The sequence below is a fragment of the Topomyia yanbarensis genome, chromosome 1, assembly GCF_030247195.1.
Source record: "Topomyia yanbarensis strain Yona2022 chromosome 1, ASM3024719v1, whole genome shotgun sequence".
Classification (NCBI taxonomy): Eukaryota; Metazoa; Arthropoda; class Insecta; order Diptera; family Culicidae; genus Topomyia; species Topomyia yanbarensis.
Window position 1 is genome coordinate 104,679,621 of NC_080670.1, and position 20,531 is coordinate 104,700,151.

The window sequence follows — 20,531 nt, forward strand, 5'->3', positions numbered from 1 at the left end:
CTATTATCGCTAATAAACGCTAAGTCGAGCAGTCTTCCATTCACGTTCACTTTATCGTTAATTTGAAACACTCCGTTGGCTAAAACAGACTCGACCAGAGATATTTCCTGTTCCGACGAAGCATTCAATGGCAGCAAACAGTTCAAATTTTCATCCGACATCCAGCGTAATTGAGGAAGATTATAATCCCCAACTGTCAAAACCACGTCTCGATCACTCGCCAGATCCATTAATTTTTTTACACATACTGCATGTTGATCGTATAAAGAAGGCTCACTTTTGGGCGGGAGATATATAGTGCAAACTATCATATCAAACTTCGGCGATGAGATTCGAACAATAATCTGCTCCAATTGCTCGCAGCCAGAAATGTGAATAGCAGAGCTCTGAAGGTTGTTTTTTACTCCTATCAAACCCCCCCACCTCGTCTATGTTGGCTGGTTTGGGGGTTTCTATCACAACGGTAAATCGTATAGTTTAGAGCTAGCTCCGCTAGCGAATGACGGATCTCAATAGTAGCATGTCTGTAATAATATATGTACATGAAACTATTGAGAACCAGAGCTACAGGTCCAAAGCCCTGGCAAAGGAGGATGGTTGTGATGATCTGGGCCGCGGTCACCACGTAAAGCAAGATAGGTCATAACCCCAATTCCAAGGCGTGAAGCGACCCATGCCGAGGGATGAGTGATCGAGGAGGTGAAAAAGATGCTCGATCGTTAACGGAGCCTGTGGGGTACCTGGGCAACCCCACAGTAAGCGTCCCTTACCACGCTAATGCGGAGCTCTGGCGTGGCGGACATTTATTCTCGCGCTACTCGTGGGAACTGATGTGGAGAACAAAAACAAAAACTATAATAAACAAACGGAGGTGCCAAACCCCTTTGCTAGAGGTGGTTTGGCGAGGTCTCCCCCCCGTGGAGAGAGTAGTGGAGCGACGAGTGCTGCATCTGATAGCACCAGCGACCCCCCAGTGGTGGCATGAAATAGCCCTACCAACGCACTGGAAGGGCCACTATCCGCGATGCGCAAAGTGGTGGAGCAGCTCGATTCAATAATCGAGTTCACTAGCGCAAAGCAAAACATAAGCAAGGAGTTAAAGCAGAGTCACCTGGAGCTCCGGAAAACTGTTCGTGTCGCAAGACAGAAACAGCAGGCTTATGCAAAGAGGGTGGAATGTCGGGAGAAGTCCGACAGAGAAACCCAGACAGTGGCCTCCAAGAGGGAGGGAAAAGAGAAGGTCGATACGGGCACTCAGACAGTGGCCTTCACCTTCTATGGAGCAGCCACGTCACTCGAAGCGGCGGCCGAGTTCCCCTCGAAGGGAAAAGGCAAGGGCAAGGGCAATCGCAAGACGTCGAACGCGAAGCGCCCTAGGAAGTCGCCAGGCGAGGGTGCAAAAACCGACACCATACGGCGTGCAACCGTTAAGGCCAAACGCCGTCTGGCCGAGGTAAGCGAGGGCGAGAGTGACCTCGCTGAGCAGAGCGTTGGTACCAGCAACCCGGCGCGACCGGGGCAGGGGGGCGTTAACCCCTGGACGCTGGTCACCAGGAAGAAGCCGGCACCGACACCGGAGGTACCGCGGCCCGCGAAGAAGGCCATGGACAGAGGCGAGGCCTTGTGGTTAAAAACCGACAAGGACAAATACGCCGACGTCCTAAAGTCGATGAAGGCGGCCGAAAGCCTTTCGGCCCTTGGGCAAGATGTGCGTAGCGTGAGACGCACCAACACGGGAGAAATGATTCTGGTGCTGAAGCGAGGCGCACAATCTAGTGCGGTATACAAGGCCTTGGCCCAAAAGGTCCTTGGTGAAGGCGCCCAAGTCAGGTCGCTAGGGGCGGAAATGACTCTCCAGTGCAAGCATCTGGACGAGTTCACGACCGCAAAAGATGTCGTCGCAGCTGTTACGGTGCAATGCGACGTCACAATCGAGCGGGCCTCTGTGCGATTTAGAGATGGACCCTCTGGCACCCATGTAGCCTACCTCAGGCTACTGAAGGCGGATGCCAAAAAGGTAACCGAGAAAGGTAAGCTGAAGATCGGCTGGTCGGTATGCCCAATTAGCATACCCCAGCCGCATTCAGTGGATAGGTGCTATCGGTGCCTTGAGTCCGGCCACAAAGCCTACGAGTGTAAGAACATAGACAGGAGCAAACTATGTCGTCGCTGCGGCGAGGAGGGGCATAAGGACCCAAGTAGCACGCTTTGTTTCTGTATAGTATTTGTAACTCTCTTGGTAACAACTATGTTATGGAAAAAGCGCACTTTGTTTGTATGTTGTGCAACATGTTCCTAATTTCAGCAAAATAATGAAAACAATAGCTGTGCTATTTGTCAAGCACTGGGTAGTTGGACAGTTCTCTTTTAATGTGGAATGGCAAAAAAGAGGCATTTGCAACTTGTTAGACTGTTTGTGCAAGTTAGCAAAGTTTCTGATTGGTTTCACAACTGTTATTGATCTTTGCATACTTAACACTACTGGCCAGCTCTATAGTTACATACGGGCACAATTAGTTTAAAAACCCGTGGAAATTCTTTTCAAATATATCCAACAATAAACAATATTGTGTAGCAGTTGTGCAACATTTAAAACTTTCAACAAGTTGCAATTGCTACTTGGGGAGCGGGGCTGCACTAAGGCGTACAAGTGCCTTATCTGCACCGCTAAGAAGCAAGCCTATAAACATGCTATGGGCGGACCTTCGTGTCCCTTCGGTGAGGCAAGTAAGAAGAAGCCGTGAACGTCACACAGCTAAATCTTAACCATTGTGCAGCAGCCCAACAGCTGCTGTGGGAGTCGGTCTCGGAGTCGAGGACAGATGTCGCCCTCTTATCAGACCCGTACCGCATCCCTGCCGGCAACGGCAATTGGGTGTCGGACGGGTCTGGAATGGTGGTAATCTGTACAACGGGACGGTTCCCGGTTCAAGAGGTAATACACTCCTCCGCCGAGGGTGTGGCGATTGCCAAGATCAATGGTGTGTTCTATTGCAGCTGCTACGCCCCACCAAGGTGGCCAATAGAACAGTTCAACCAGATGATCGACAGGCTGTCGTCGGACCTAGTGGGCCGGAAACCGGTAGCCATAGCGGGAGACTTTAACGCTTGGGCAGTGGAGTGTGCTGTACAAATAGCAGGGGTCAAGCGCTAATGGAGACGCTTGCGAAACTCGATACTGTGCTAGCTAATAATGGCTCCGCTAGTACATTCCGTAGAAACGGAGCGGAGGCGTGGATTGACGTAACATTTGCCAGTCCGAGTCTGGCTCCAGGCATGGAATGGAGGGTAGACGAAGGCTACACCCATAGCGATCATTTAGCAATCCGCTTTAGGATCAACTATGGTGTGCAGCATCCGAGGGCGGGAGATCCCTGTCAGGTACGCGGGTGGAAGTCCAATCACTTCGACAGCGAAGCTTTCACTGCGGCCCTGGGACTGGAGGCCAACACCGACAGTCTAAGCGGGGATGCGCTGGTAGCTGTTCTATCACGCGCGTGCGACGCCACTATGCCGAGAAAAACACTGCCAAGAAACGGTAGATGCCCGGTATACTGGTGAAGTGCCGAGATTGCAGCTCTACGGTCAGCCTGCTTCAGAGCTAGACGTAGGATGCAAAGAGCTCGCACCGAGGATGCAAGAGAGAACCGCCGTGAAGTGTTTCGAGCTGCGAAATTGGCCCTTAACAAGGCCATTAAAAGCAGCAAGAGAGCGTGTTTCGACAACCTGTGCGAGAGTGCGAATCCGTGGGGTGACGCCTGCAGGATTGTGATGGCCAAGACCAAAGGGGGCTCCTCACCCCCAGAACGATCTCCGGACCGGTTGGCAACGATTATCGAAGTACTCTTCCCGTCTCGAGCCACAAGCCTCTGGCCACCTGCACTACGAGACAGTGCGGGCACGGCCGAAATGGTGGCTCCAGTGACGAATGAAGAACTACTCGCAGTGGCTAAATCCCTAGCAATGAACAAAGCTCCAGGGCCGGATGGAGTTCCAAACAACGCTATCAAGGCAGCGATCATAGCGAACCCGAACATGTTCAGGCTAGCTATGCAGAGATGCCTTGACGAGTGCCGTTTCCCCGATAGATGGAAAAGGCAGAAATTGGTGCTGTTGCCGAAGCCCGGGAAGCCGCCAGGCGACCCATCGGCGTACAGACCAATCTGTCTGATCGACACGACTGGCAAACTACTTGAGAGGATCATCCTCAACAGGCTAACCCCGTACGCGGAAGGTACGGACGGTCTGTCAAGCAACCAGTTTGGCTTTCGGAAGGGTAAGTCCACAGTGGATGCTCTTAACTCAGTGATAAATACTGCCGAGATAGCGATCCAACGGAAAAGGCGAGGTATTCGATACTGTGCGATAGTGACACTTGACGTGAAGAACGCATTCAACAGCGCAAGCTGGGATACCATCACGCTCTCGTTACACCGGCTTAGCCTACCGGTGGGTCTGTACCGGATCCTGGAAAGTTACTTCCAAAACCGCGTACTGCTAGCCCCGGTGCTATGGAACCTCATGTATGACGGGGTTCTGGGACTGAAGTTCCCTCCTGGGGTCAAGATCGTCGGCTTTGCCGACGACGTAACCTTGGAGGTCTACGGAGAGTCAATTCCTGAGGTAGAACTAACCGCAGAACACGCGATCAGCACGGTGGAGGAATGGATGAGCGCGAGAGGCCTGGAGCTCGCTCATCATAAGACGGAGGTAGTTATCGTCAACAACCGCAAGTCGGCACAACATGCAGTTATCCATGTGGGAGAAGTCGCGATCACTTCACAGCGAAGTCTGAAGTCTCTCGGAGTCATAGACGACAAGCTGACCTTCGGCAGTCATGTCGACTATACATGCAAGAGAGCGTCGACTGCTGTTGCGGCTCTATCGAGAATGATGTCCAACAGCTCAAAGGTGTGCGCCAGTAGACGTAGGTTACTGGCAGGCGTTACCATATCTATCCTCAGGTACGGCGGCCCGTCATGGTCAAGAGCACTAAGGGTAACCAGTTGCCTACAGAAACTGGAGAGCACCTACCGCGTGATGTGTCTCAGAGTGATATCTGCCTACCGCACGGTATCACACGATGCATCCTGCGTGATAGCGAGCATGATGCCAGTCGGGCTGGTCATTAGGGAAGATGAGGAGTGCTTTGAGCTACGTGGAAATAGGGGAGCCCGCGAGCGCACCAGGGTGACCTCGGTCGCCAGATGGCAGCGTGAGTGGGACAACTCCTCGAAAGGTAGGTGGACCCACCGGCTGATACCTAGCATATCGAGCTGGGTGGGAAGACCCCATGGGGAAGTTCACTTCCACCTGACACAATTCCTGTCAGGCCATGGCTGTTTCCGACAGTACCTCCACAGGTTCAGGCACGCGGAGGTCCCAGTCTGCCCGGACTGCCCAGGTGTAGACGAAACTGCCGAACACATACTGTTCGTATGCCATCGGTTCGACGTCGAAAAAAGAGCAATGCTTGACGTCTGTGGCTGGGACACAACCCCTGATACCCTTATTCAGAGGATGTGTCAATCGGTGGAGAAGTGGAACGCAGTCTCGGCTGCTACCATCCAGATTGCCTGTAGGCTACAGGTAATCTGGCGAACCGAGCAAAAGACGACGGGCACGGCTAACTAGTGATTGGTTAGCTGGAGCGAAAAAGGCCAAGCGTAAAAAAGGGAGTCTGTTCATGCCGAGGCAGGTTTGGTGCAGCGACTGGCAACCGCGTAAGGGGTAAACCCAGCTACCCCGAAGCAAGACAGAAGAGTGAGTGTATAGTAGTTGTTGGACAGTTCTCTTTTAAGGTGGAATGGCAAAAAAGAGGCATTTGCAACTTGTTAGACTGTTTGTGCAAGTTAGCAAAGTTTCTGATTGGTTTCACAACTGTTATTGATCTTTGCATACTTAACACTACTGGCCAGCTCTATAGTTACATACGGGCACAATTAGTTTAAAAACCCGTGGAAATTCTTTTCAAATATATCCAACAATAAACAATATTGTGTAGCAGTTGTGCAACATTTAAAACTTTCAACAAGTTGCAATTGCTACTTGGGGAGCGGGGCTGCACTAAGGCGTACAAGTGCCTTATCTGCACCGCTAAGAAGCAAGCCTATAAACATGCTATGGGCGGACCTTCGTGTCCCTTCGGTGAGGCAAGTAAGAAGAAGCCGTGAACGTCACACAGCTAAATCTTAACCATTGTGCAGCAGCCCAACAGCTGCTGTGGGAGTCGGTCTCGGAGTCGAGGACAGATGTCGCCCTCTTATCAGACCCGTACCGCATCCCTGCCGGCAACGGCAATTGGGTGTCGGACGGGTCTGGAATGGTGGTAATCTGTACAACGGGACGGTTCCCGGTTCAAGAGGTAATACACTCCTCCGCCGAGGGTGTGGCGATTGCCAAGATCAATGGTGTGTTCTATTGCAGCTGCTACGCCCCACCAAGGTGGCCAATAGAACAGTTCAACCAGATGATCGACAGGCTGTCGTCGGACCTAGTGGGCCGGAAACCGGTAGCCATAGCGGGAGACTTTAACGCTTGGGCAGTGGAGTGTGCTGTACAAATAGCAGGGGTCAAGCGCTAATGGAGACGCTTGCGAAACTCGATACTGTGCTAGCTAATAATGGCTCCGCTAGTACATTCCGTAGAAACGGAGCGGAGGCGTGGATTGACGTAACATTTGCCAGTCCGAGTCTGGCTCCAGGCATGGAATGGAGGGTAGACGAAGGCTACACCCATAGCGATCATTTAGCAATCCGCTTTAGGATCAACTATGGTGTGCAGCATCCGAGGGCGGGAGATCCCTGTCAGGTACGCGGGTGGAAGTCCAATCACTTCGACAGCGAAGCTTTCACTGCGGCCCTGGGACTGGAGGCCAACACCGACAGTCTAAGCGGGGATGCGCTGGTAGCTGTTCTATCACGCGCGTGCGACGCCACTATGCCGAGAAAAACACTGCCAAGAAACGGTAGATGCCCAGTATACTGGTGAAGTGCCGAGATTGCAGCTCTACGGTCAGCCTGCCTCAGAGCTAGACGTAGGATGCAAAGAGCTCGCACCGAGGATGCAAGAGAGAACCGCCGTGAAGTGTTTCGAGCTGCGAAATTGGCCCTTAACAAGGCCATTAAAAGCAGCAAGAGAGCGTGTTTCGACAACCTGTGCGAGAGTGCGAATCCGTGGGGTGACGCCTGCAGGATTGTGATGGCCAAGACCAAAGGGGGCTCCTCACCCCCAGAACGATCTCCGGACCGGTTGGCAACGATTATCGAAGTACTCTTCCCGTCTCGAGCCACAAGCCTCTGGCCACCTGCACTACGAGACAGTGCGGGCACGGCCGAAATGGTGGCTCCAGTGACGAATGAAGAACTACTCGCAGTGGCTAAATCCCTAGCAATGAACAAAGCTCCAGGGCCGGATGGAGTTCCAAACAACGCTATCAAGGCAGCGATCATAGCGAACCCGAACATGTTCAGGCTAGCTATGCAGAGATGCCTTGACGAGTTCCGTTTCCCCGATAGATGGAAAAGGCAGAAATTGGTGCTGTTGCCGAAGCCCGGGAAGCCGCCAGGCGACCCATCGGCGTACAGACCAATCTGTCTGATCGACACGACTGGCAAACTACTTGAGAGGATCATCCTCAACAGGCTAACCCCGTACGCGGAAGGTACGGACGGTCTGTCAAGCAACCAGTTTGGCTTTCGGAAGGGTAAGTCCACAGTGGATGCTCTTAACTCAGTGATAAATACTGCCGAGATAGCGATCCAACGGAAAAGGCGAGGTATTCGATACTGTGCGATAGTGACACTTGACGTGAAGAACGCATTCAACAGCGCAAGCTGGGATACCATCACGCTCTCGTTACACCGGCTTAGCCTACCGGTGGGTCTGTACCGGATCCTGGAAAGTTACTTCCAAAACCGCGTACTGCTAGCCCCGGTGCTATGGAACCTCATGTATGACGGGGTTCTGGGACTGAAGTTCCCTCCTGGGGTCAAGATCGTCGGCTTTGCCGACGACGTAACCTTGGAGGTCTACGGAGAGTCAATTCCTGAGGTAGAACTAACCGCAGAACACGCGATCAGCACGGTGGAGGAATGGATGAGCGCGAGAGGCCTGGAGCTCGCTCATCATAAGACGGAGGTAGTTATCGTCAACAACCGCAAGTCGGCACAACATGCAGTTATCCATGTGGGAGAAGTCGCGATCACTTCACAGCGAAGTCTGAAGTCTCTCGGAGTCATAGACGACAAGCTGACCTTCGGCAGTCATGTCGACTATACATGCAAGAGAGCGTCGACTGCTGTTGCGGCTCTATCGAGAATGATGTCCAACAGCTCAAAGGTGTGCGCCAGTAGACGTAGGTTACTGGCAGGCGTTACCATATCTATCCTCAGGTACGGCGGCCCGTCATGGTCAAGAGCACTAAGGGTAACCAGTTGCCTACAGAAACTGGAGAGCACCTACCGCGTGATGTGTCTCAGAGTGATATCTGCCTACCGCACGGTATCACACGATGCATCCTGCGTGATAGCGAGCATGATGCCAGTCGGGCTGGTCATTAGGGAAGATGAGGAGTGCTTTGAGCTACGTGGAAATAGGGGAGCCCGCGAGCGCACCAGGGTGACCTCGGTCGCCAGATGGCAGCGTGAGTGGGACAACTCCTCGAAAGGTAGGTGGACCCACCGGCTGATACCTAGCATATCGAGCTGGGTGGGAAGACCCCATGGGGAAGTTCACTTCCACCTGACACAATTCCTGTCAGGCCATGGCTGTTTCCGACAGTACCTCCACAGGTTCGGGCACGCGGAGGTCCCAGTCTGCCCGGACTGCCCAGGTGTAGACGAAACTGCCGAACACATACTGTTCGTATGCCATCGGTTCGACGTCGAAAAAAGAGCAATGCTTGACGTCTGTGGCTGGGACACAACCCCTGATACCCTTATTCAGAGGATGTGTCAATCGGTGGAGAAGTGGAACGCAGTCTCGGCTGCTACCATCCAGATTGCCTGTAGGCTACAGGTAATCTGGCGAACCGAGCAAAAGACGACGGGCACGGCTAACTAGTGATTGGTTAGCTGGAGCGAAAAAGGCCAAGCGTAAAAAAGGGAGTCTGTTCATGCCGAGGCAGGTTTGGTGCAGCGACTGGCAACCGCGTAAGGGGTAAACCCAGCCACCCCGAAGCAAGACAGAAGAGTGAGTGTATAGGCGTATAAGTGGACTTCCTCATGCCAAGACGGGAGGGTCGTAGCGTAGTATGTTGGGACTTAGCTATCGATGCCTCATGGCGTGGCAGAGGAGTGAAAGGGTGAGCATCCAAGTCAGTCTCACACGGCATGTTAAGGGTGAGCACAAAAATCAGCCTCACATGGTATGGTAGAGGCTAGCACAAAAGTAAGCCCAGCAAGGAATGAAAAAGGTGAGCACACAAGTCAGCCTCGCATGGTATGTCAGAAGTGGGGCCTAAGAAAAATGTCCCACATGGGATGCCAGGGGGAGTGACAGAGGTACAATAGAGTGGCACGATCGAGAGTGAATCAGATGATAGGGTGAGCACCCAAGTCAGCCTCACATGGTATGGGTGGGGCGAGCACAAAAGTAAGCCTAGCAAGGAATGAGTAAGGTGAGCACACAAGTCAGCCTCGCAAGGAATGAAAAAGGTGAGCACAAAAGTCAGCCTCATGTGGGAGTGTTTGAGAGTGAATCAAGGTGCGATAGAGAGAGCACCCAAGTAAGCCTCATACAGGACGTATGAACGCGTGAGTGAGAATGAATGAGTACGTTTAGTACAGCCATCCCCCCAGAAGTAATACCGAGAGATAGTTCCTGGGAGGAACGATGGCGGAGCCCAATGGAGTTTAGTCGGTATTAATGGCAGCGTCACCATTCGAGCCCGATACGCCCCCAGTGCACCCCGTGCAGTAGATTGGACGCTACCAATAGCACGTGCACTGGGCTAGGACGTAAAGGTCTTCTCCATTGTTAAAAAAAAGAGCTAGCTCAGAGTTTAAAACGTCGTTGTTCAGCCAGGTTTCAGTAAAGGCAATCACATCATAATCGCACTGAGAAAGTGATAGTAGTAATTGATTTGTCTTACTCCGGACCCCGCGCGTGTTCTGATAGTAAAGCGAGAATGGACGGTAACTGTTTTCACGATTCGGACCTCGACAGTTGAAATTAGAAGAGCGATGTGCAGACGGAAGTGCGCGGATGCAGAGTAACGCAGCCGATAGATCTTGAGCATCGGTAGAAGTTTGTGTATGGCAGTAGGCTAGTGCGAAGAGTGGCTCATTGTGATTTAGTGTCTGCTGCGGCTGGCAAAAAGCGAAAAGTATTTCGTCTATTCAACGTGGGCTGGAAGTCAAATGGTCGGAAAATAATTCCCTTCTGCCAAGTTGAATTTGATAGTGCTAAATCTTTCAACTGCAAATCAATGCCAGCTTTAAACGAAACAAACGAAAGTTCATCGAGTGTTTTGCCTTTAGGTACAAGTTTAACAACGTCCACAGCTGTGTCTGTTTTTAAATTGTTCCTGATTAGCTTTTCGATTTGATGCACTGTTGCCTGAGGATCGAAACCAGATAAGTACAGCCAAAACTGTTTATTCTTTCTAGCTGGGACCAATGGTATAGTGTCGTCCGGTTCAATATCTTTTATACCTTCGAAAATGTTATCGATGCGATACGGTGGTTCATCCGGGATTAACAGCCGTGGTCTCTTGCGTAAATTCGGGTTACGTGGTGTAGTGGGAAAGGGCGTTCGTTGGAGTATTGTATTAATCTTCGTTGTGTTGAGTGCAATTTCATTCCTCAGCTCGTACAGCACCTTGTTCTGCTCATCAACCATTGACTGCATTGCATTGTTCGTGGATGAAATTACTTGACGAAAACAAGCGTTTGCCATCATTTTCGTACAAGCTTTGCACATCCAAAATAATTGTGAGCATCCAGATACAGTGTCACGAATTTCTGCTGACTGGTGAGCACATTTGAGGTGGAAAGCTGATTTACAAAAGCCGTTGCAAACTATTTCGTCGGCCTTGTCAAGACTGCGAGTACAAGCACAATCAACAGGCTCCATTGCTTTTTTCCGTACGACCTCAACTCAAAGCGAATGCGGTGCAGTTTTTTTGGAGATTTTCCGATATAATTTGACAAACAGCGTTGAATTCCGAGTCACACCGATGCAGTGATGAAAAATACGTCAGATATGTAGTAATCCACAACGAATAAATCCGAAAAAAACGATAAAAACACAATATTAGCACAGAGAGATAAAAACAACTAACCGACTTGTCTAACCTTGTTGCCAGAATGTATGTATTATATTATATTATACTAGCTAATACCCATCGCGCATCGCTGCGACTTTCAACGAAATATGAGGAAAACACAATTTGTTCCGAAGCGCCTTCTGGCGGGAAGATAATCCCCAACCAATAGCACACAAACACGCTCCATAACAAACGCCTACTATGTACAAATGTTTACGGCAATCGGTTAAGCCGTTTGGGAGTCTATAAATCATATACATACAAACATTGACTTATATATATATATATATATATATATATATATATATATATATATATATATATATATATATATATATATATATATATATATATATATATATATATATATATATATATATATATATATATATATATATATATATATATATATATATATATATATATATATATATATATATATATATATAGATAAATAGATAGATAGATTATAATATATTATATTATATTATATTGTATTATATTATATCACAACTGGAAAATGAAGTAGAAGGCCAATCGGAGTAAAGGAGGAAAAGTGTTTGTCGTTCGCGACAGATAAATTTCTCTCCAACAGTTGTAAACAATTTGACGAGCTCTTTTTCAAACAAACCATCTCGTGGAAAGCTTAACAAGTATCGCGAAATTCGTTATTCAATCTGTTGGATCATATTGTTGGCCACCCCCCTTTTGGCCCTTCATACAGCTGCATACTGAATGCAGAATGGCATCAAAATTTGAGCATACTGTGAAGTGGAGCCGCATGCAGAACAATACTCAAGCTAGGATGGTGACTACTAACATACATACACATACAGCTGTAAATTGAAACTTTGTAACACCTTAGAACTTCACCAAATTAAGCTTTTGGGTTAATAATATTGATGATATAGTAAGGGAGAGTAAAGAGGGGCTCCTGATTTTTTTTTACTACGTAACAGGCCGACGAGGGTACTCGGGTACCCACAAAACTGAAATGCCAATAACTAAGGCAATTTCTAACCGATTTCGACACTTTTGGGTGTTTTGGATTCAGGAACTCGATTTATATGCCGACAGTTCATGAAGAGTATCTCCACAGAAGGAACAACAGCTTTCATGATTCTATCCGCAGTCGTCTTCTTATACGCCTCGATTTTCGCTGAACGGAATTCCTTGGATACAAGAATTTCCCTTACCTAAAGCGAAGGGTTCTGAAAGGAGCTAACCCCTTATTTTACAAGTAAGCTCCTCTCGGAAACTACACCAATAATCTCTATTTCCCGGACGTGTGCGTAGACAAAATTCTTTTTATGTATACGCCCGAGTGTTGTTTAGTTAGATCACATGATATATCGATGATGTTAAATGGCTTATCTTTGGTCCGGTAGGTTTTTATTGAAAAGTAGATTAATCTGCATATTTTTTGCTTTCGGTATTCAAATCGTTCTCCATTATCCCTGAAAGGACGTCGGTCGTCGGAGATACCTTCCCATTAGTCAACACTGTCATGCAGGTTTCAGTATCCACCAAATCGCAGTTCTATCGCAGGGTATGGAAAATTAATACAACGAAATTTAAAAGAATTGAGTAATTGCACAAATGCTCCATTTTTGCTAAGCCGTTGGTCATACAGCCCGTTAACAAAAGGTGTTTTCAAATGGCCACCAGCTAAGGAATTTTCATTTTCACTTACACACGCCATGTCTGAATTTTCGTCACTACGGGTAGAAATGAGTCCGAATCTTTCTACCCATTCGAGAAAAAGCCGGCCCTGTCGTTAAGAGTTTAATGTCCTGAGCAATATGATAGAAAAATGAAGTAATTTTTTAAATTAATGTTCTTTTGTTTTATAAAGTTATTCAAAAAACTACGTAAAACTTTAAGAAGGTACGATTGGACGAGGCTTCTCAAATGTAGGTGTATGTAGAAATTATTCAATAGCCCAACAAACATTAGGAGCTGAACTATAAGACTACGTGTTGATTTAAAGCAGATTAAAGGTTATGTAAGCTGAATAAAACTTTCGCTGAACTATTTAAACATTAACAGTTTATTCAGCCTATTTAAAATCCAGTATTCGCCAGTTCCAACTAGGCTGAACTATACTGCTAATAAATGTAATAGCGACAATATTAAAGCTTTCATTCAACCATCTTAATTAGACTGAATTGCGAGTTGAATAAACGATGCTGTTATCAATAGTATTACCTTTAATCATTAAGCTGCACTACATGTCTTCAAAAGGTTCTTTCTACCTTTACATTTGCCGTTATACCACCTTTGACTTTTAGCTGAATTATGTGTTTAACAAAGGTAATTGTAACTGTAGAGAAGTACGGGAGAGGTATTTGAAAGTAGCTGAGAGAAATAGGTATATAGAGAGTAACTTGGGCGAGAGGTGAGTCGAGGTCGCTATTACGAGTTAGTTAGAAACGAACTGTGAAACCGATCGGTCGAATAAATTACTCTGCAACGACTAAACAACCGAGTGTTTAAAATACCGAAAGAAATACCGCGTTTGAGGATTCTACAATTTGGCACAGTCGGTAGGATCTATAGTGAGTAATTTATTTAAAATTTGGTTGAAAAATATTTCAGTGCTAATAGAAAGCAAGCGTGTGTTATTCTATTTTATTGCTTTGCCTGATTGCATTCTTTATTCGTGATCTTAGTTGGGTTTTATCTTGATCCGTGTAACATTTTCGTTAAGGCATGGACGGCCAGGTTTTTCTCTTTAAATTATTGTGAAATTTCGATAATTATTAATCGGATGCGTTGGTTTGGGTAGCCATTTTGTGCAAACGAAAGAAAATTTGCAGGATACACAACAGCAATCGAAACGCGACAAGCGAGGCCGGTTTCATAACCGAAGCGCACCACCACAATGCTAATCCAGTTTTATTTAACTGCATAGCGCAAGCTTCATAGCTAAATGGCACTACCACATTGCTAGTCCAGTCCTCATTCGGACTGAAGAGCGAGAAGCGAGACCGGTTTTAACCGAAGCGCACCACCACTATGCTAGTCCAGTTTTATTTAACTGTAGAGCACAACCTTCATAACTAAATGGCGCTACTACATTGCTAGTCCAGTCCTCATACGGACTGAAGAGCGAGAAGCGAGACCGGTTTTAACCGAAGCGCACCACCACTATGCTAGTCCAGTTTTATTTAACTGTAGTGCACAACCTTCATAGCTAAATGGCACTACCACATTGCTAGTCCAGTCCTCATTCGGACTGAAGAGCGAGAAGCGAGACCGGTTTTAACCGAAGCGCACCACCACTATGCTAGTCCAGTTTTATTTAACTGTAGAGCACAACCTTCATAACTAAATGGCACTACCACATTGCTAGTCCAGTCCTCATTCGGACTGAAGAGCGAGAAGCGAGACCGGTTTTAACCGAAGCGCACCACCACTATGCTAGTCCAGTTTTATTTAACTGTAGAGCACAACCTTCATAACTAAATGGCGCTACTACGTTGCTAGTCCAGTCCTTATTCGGACTGAAGAGCGAGAAGCGAGGCCAGTTTTAACCGAAGCACACTACTACTATGCTAGGCCAGTTTTTTTTCTTTTACCTGTAGAGCGATATCTGAGACCGGCGCCCCTAGCCGTAGCGCACAAGAGCGAATCCGTTTATAGCCGAAGCACAACTACACGCATGCTTAACTGGGCGAGGTGGATTAGAAAAAGTAAACGAAAACTACCGCACAGTTCCAGTAGAATGAAATATGAAGCTCATCTGTGTGCTGAGACACACACTTAAAATGCGATGAAAGCGTTCTTTGAGGATAGAAAAAAATCATTTAGATTGTTTTGTACATAGCAACGAAAGTACGCTGCAGTTGCAGGCTGTTTGATTCGCGTAGTGGAAATTCGAGCGACAAATCAAATTCTAATTTTGCAGTACTTATTCGACCACGCAGTTTTAAACTGTAAGTTAATTAAAGTTCTTGAAGGTTCTAAAGGGAATATAATTAATAATAGTGTCGAATTCAAAAGAAAAATATATTCTTTCGTAAACCGCCTGAAGAAAAAAAACGCGTTTTAATAAAAAAAAAACGTTTGCACTTGTTTGTTCACAGATCAGTATGGATGAGATAAACCGTAACTTACTACCCGTATTCAACCACAGTGTTGATGCACAAGACTTGCGTCGCGAATGGGAGGAATGGCACAGAGCATTCGAGTTAATGTTGGAGCTCAAAAATGTGGAGTCCCAGCACCGTAAATTGGTAATGTTGCTAACGTGTGGAGGCAGAGATCTTCAGCGTATTTTCTACAATCTTCGACCAACACCAGATGAAATTTATCCAGAGGCAGTGAAAGTCCCGCTGGCTCCGATTGAAGTGCCGGAATACGATAACGCAGTTAAAAGGTTGAGCAAGTTCTTCATCGGAAAGCGGAACGAACGTGTGGAACTCGAGTTGTTTCGTTCGCTAAAGCAAGATTGTGATGAGTCATTTAATCAATTCATCTTGCGATTGCGCGCTCAAGCCGCGCGATGTGAATTCCTGGAGCGAGAGGAGAAAGAACTATTGCAGCAGGTCACAATGGGAGCCCGCGACGAGCGAGTGCGAGACAAGGGGCTCGAAGACGTAATGGGTCTTGACGATCTCATTAATTACGCTATCAACAGAGAAGTTCTACTCAAGCAAAAAGCTAAAAATAAGCCATTTAACGAATCGTCGTAATCCATTGTTGGAGCACTAAGAGAGAAGAAACCTTCACCTACTTCGTACGGGAAACAAGCACCCAATAGAATCGGCGTAAGGCGTCAACACGAGACGTATCACCGCAGTGTCGAATGCAACAGATGCGGATCACGACGACATAGGAGTGAGGCAGATTGCTATGCCCGAAAAGCTCGGTGCAACACATGCGGAAAAATTGGACATTTTTCAAGAAAATGTAAGAGCGGTAGCAACATTCAAATACGCAATGCACGATACAGTCGCAATCGTATACCGATGGAAACGAACACACTTCAAAATTCGCCCACATGGAAGGAAGAATTACCAAATCGACCTAAGTTAGATGATATTGCCGAGGTACAGTAATCTGAAATTTTTTGTTCATTGTTTTTTTTATCTTTCTCCGAATTATTAATTTTTTTTTACGTTGGGTAATATTTGAGGGTTTGTAGAATCCTAAAGAAATAAATGAATTTTATTTGAAGTCGATAAACAAAGAAACGTTTTGTTTTTTTTCTTCCTTACATTGGATAGGTTAAAGTACATGTTCCGAATGATGGTACGATCACTTGCAAGATCGACACGCTCCCTGTAGTATTTTTGATCGACTCCGGTGCAGCCATCAATACAGTGACAGAAAGCATTTGGAATGAGCTTATAGACAGTAAAGCTATTATTCATAAGAAAAAATTCCAATGCGACCGACAGTTTACGGCATATGCTAGTAATAGACCACTACGTGTCATGGCGCTGTTTGAAGGATGGATTTCAGTGAGTGACGATAAACCAAAAAATTATGCTGAATTCTTCGTGATAGAAGGAGCCAGTAAGTCCTTACTAAGCAAAGCGACAGCTGAGGAACTGAAGGTATTGAAAGTAGGCCTCGAAGTTCAGAATGTTGAAGTTAGTCAGCCTTTTCCGAAGTTTCCAAACATGCAGGTCAAATTATCAATTGACAAGACGATCACTCCAAGAAAGCTTGCGTATTTGAGAGTTCCCGAGCCTATGAAAGAAAAGGTAGACAAAAAAATTGTTGAAATGCTGAGTAATGACATTATTGAACGGGCTGTTGGTCCTCCGGATTGGATCTCCCCTATGGTCGTCGTTCCAAAGGGTAGAGACGACATACGCCTCTGCATCAATATGAAATTCCCTAATGAAGCAATTCAGCGGGAGCATTATCCGTTACCAGTCATCGAAACTTTTCTGAACAAGTTGAGAGGGGCAACCTGGTTTTCTAAATTAGACATAACCTCTGCCTTTCATCACATAGAATTGCATCCTGATTCACGAGGCATTACCACATTTATGACTGACAGAGGGCTTATGCGCTTCAAAAGGTTGATGTTCGGGATAAATTGTGCCCCGGAGATTTTCCAGAGAATAATGACGGAAATGCTAGCAGGTATAGATGGTGTCATTGTGTACCTAGATGACATTGTTGTAGCAGGCCAAACACGAGAGGATCATGATTTGCGATTGAAGCAGGTGCTGAGTGTGTTAAAAGAAAATAATGCAAAATTAAACACCAGCAAATGCCTGATTGGAGTGAATGAATTGGAAATTTTGGGGTTCAAAGTAAGCGCTACGGGAATAAGCCCATCGGACGATAAAGTGTTGGCCATCAGAAATTTCCGAAAGCCAGAAACTAAAGAACAAGTGAGGAGTTTCTTAGGTCTAGTTAATTTTGTTGGTCACTTTATTCCTATGTTGTCAACGAGAACTGAACCACTTCGTCAATTCATTCGAGGTGATGTGGCGACATTCGGAAAAGAACAGAAGGATGCGTTTGATGATCTACGAGAAGAGCTATCTAAAAATGTCAGGAAGCTAGGATTCTTCGATCCGAAAGATACTACACAACTCTTTGTAGATGCTTCACCGGTCGGCTTGGGCGCGGTTCTAGTTCAGAGAGATACTTCAGAGATCCCGAGAATAGTGAGTTTCGCTTCAAAGGGTTTAACAGCATCGGAAAGAGTATACCCACAAACGCAACGAGAGGCGCTGGCCGTTGTCTGGGCAGTAGAACGGTTCTACTTGTACCTTTTTGGCATCAAGTTTACCATCTTAACGGACCATAAAACATTGGAATATATATACGGCGGGAACCATCGGGAAAGCAAACGTGCCTGTACGCGAGCTGAAGGTTGGGCTCTTCGTCTTCAACCTTACGACTTCGAGATTAAGCATATTCCGGGTTCAACCAACATCTCCGATATCCTGTCTCGATTGTGCTGCCAAGAAGATAAGCCTTTTGATGACAACGCTGAACACTATCTCTGCGCTATCGGAGAAGGACCAGTGGCCATAACTCTTGACGAAATTCGGCAAGCGACAAAACAGGACGAGATTCTGGAGGCCGTTTCGCAATCACTCGAGACTGATGAATGGCAGACTCAGTTGATTCATTATCAGGCATTTAAAAAAGAACTGGGAAACGTAGGTGGCATAATCGTTCGAGACGATCGAATAGTACTCCCTACAATACTGAGACATAGGGCTCTAGACATCGCTCACCGTGGACACCCCGGAGTAGTCACCATGCGGAGATACCTCAGGGAGAAGGTTTGGTGGCCATACATGGACCGAGATATTGTTGAGAAAATCCAAGAATGTGCTGGTTGTGCATCGGTAAGCTCTCAAGGACCTCCAGAGCCAATGCATCGAAAGGAGATGCCGGAAAGAGCATGGCAAGACATCGCAATTGATTTCTTTTCGGCAAAATAATGCGCTACCTTTCTTGTCGTGGTTGACTACTTTAGTCGATTTATTAAGGTAATAGAAATGAAAACCACAACCGCGGCCAAAACAATAGAGGCCTTGGAGAAAGTATTTGAGGAACAAACGTACCCGGAAACCATACGAAGTGACAATGGCCCACCATTTGCAAGCGAAGAGTTCTCTAAATATTGCACATCAAAAAATATTCGATTGGTGCGAACCATCCCATACTGGCCTCAAATGAACGGGCTGGTAGAGCGCCAGAATCAAGGGATACTCAGAGCACTGCGTATAGCGAAAGCCACGAACTCAGACTGGAGGAAGGCTGTGAAAAACTATGTCCACATGTATAACACATCCCCGAATTCGATGACCGGAAAAGCGCCTATGGAATTGATGACAGGTCGCCCGGTGAAAGATCTTTTGCCCTCGCTGAGGACCGACCCAAGCTGGCGTTGTGAAGACGGAGTTCGAGAAAGCGATGCAATCAAGAAATTGAAAGGCAAAATTGATGCTGATCAACGTCGACACGCAGTAGCTTCGGATATAAAAGTAGGAGATATTGTTCTTCTTCGAAATTACGATTCGGGAAAACTGGAACCTAAATTTACATTGAAAAGGTTCACAGTTGTGGAAAGAAAAGGAAACGACACCATCGTTGTGAACGAAGAAGGCTTATCCCTCCGTCGATGTGTTACACACTTGAAAAAGTTGCCATTACAAGGCGAACCCAAGGAGGCACTAACCACTGACAACCCGTTAGAACCAACTTCGACACCAACACTGTCTAATTCTAATACACCTTTACAATCCCCTACAGGTATTATCCACTATCCGGAACCAGTTCAAAGTATACTTCACATCTATATTCTTATTACTTCTTCGAATCTACTACAGGTACAAACCATCATCAGAAGGATCTGTCAGCTGATAGCACACCACTCAAGCTCCATGAATATAAGCGCAAGTCCTCCATCGATAAGCAAGAAGAGTCTGTGAAACGACCCGCTCGCATACGGAAGATACCACGTCGATACGTAGAACATTGATCAACCTGAGACTCACATGTAATTTTTTTTGTATCCTTCCTTTTAAAGATCAGTTCCTTATCTCGGAGTAGGACAGGGATGTAGAGAAGTACGGGAGAGGTATTTGAAAGTAGCTGAGAGAAATAGGTATATAGAGAGTAACTTGGGCGAGAGGTGAGTCGAGGTCGCTATTACGAGTTAGTTAGAAACGAACTGTGAAACCGATCGGTCGAATAAATTACTCTGCAACGACTAAACAACCGAGTGTTTAAAATACCGAAAGAAATACCGCGTTTGAGGATTCTACAGTAACTACTACAAAAATTGGCGCGATTAGCAAATCATGAGGAATGGCAACCGACCTGGGTTCGAGTCCCAACACACACACAATATTTTTTTTACTATTAAGTGAAGGATTTTTTTATTATTTCGGTATATTCCAATTGAGATGTTTTGCATATATTACAGTTAAGGAGCTATAGATCAATAAATGAATAAAGAAATAAAGAAAGTTTATTTAGTTTTTTATATCTACTGAGTTTTCACCACGGGAAATACACGATTTACAGTTTTTCAATGTACAAGCTTACCAAATCACACGCGCCCTCGTTTATGTAAATTTACCTTTTAATTCGAAACGGTCTGTTTACTTGAAACATGAATATTCTCATATTGAACACAAGAGAAACTTTTTGTTCCAACGTCGCTATAAATTTTTGACACCAGCATTGTCACCATGATTTTTTTCTATCCATCGACTTGCAAACAAAGGTACAATGAAATGATTATTCACGCTGGCGAACTTAGTTGATATAA

General features: G+C 46.4%; 1 protein-coding gene across 1 annotated transcript; it reads left to right on the forward strand.

The window, feature by feature from the left end:
- The first annotated feature begins 18,788 nt into the window (after positions 1-18,788).
- Positions 18,789-20,185, forward strand: LOC131677877 (uncharacterized). The gene is made up of 2 exons (XM_058957994.1): positions 18,789-19,507; positions 19,585-20,185. Exons 1-2 carry the CDS (start codon positions 18,928-18,930, stop codon positions 19,734-19,736), a joined length of 732 nt encoding a protein of 243 aa, XP_058813977.1. The 5' UTR covers positions 18,789-18,927; the 3' UTR covers positions 19,737-20,185.
- Positions 20,186-20,531: the final 346 nt, after the last annotated feature.

Coding starts and splice junctions, on each gene's coding strand:
- LOC131677877 (XM_058957994.1), top strand. CDS start 18,928: ATGAACGGGCTGGTAGAGCGCCAGAATCAAGGGATACTCAGAGCACTG. Junction 19,508..19,584: donor ACCTTTACAATCCCCTACAG/GTATTATCCACT, acceptor AATCTACTACAG/GTACAAACCATCATCAGAAG.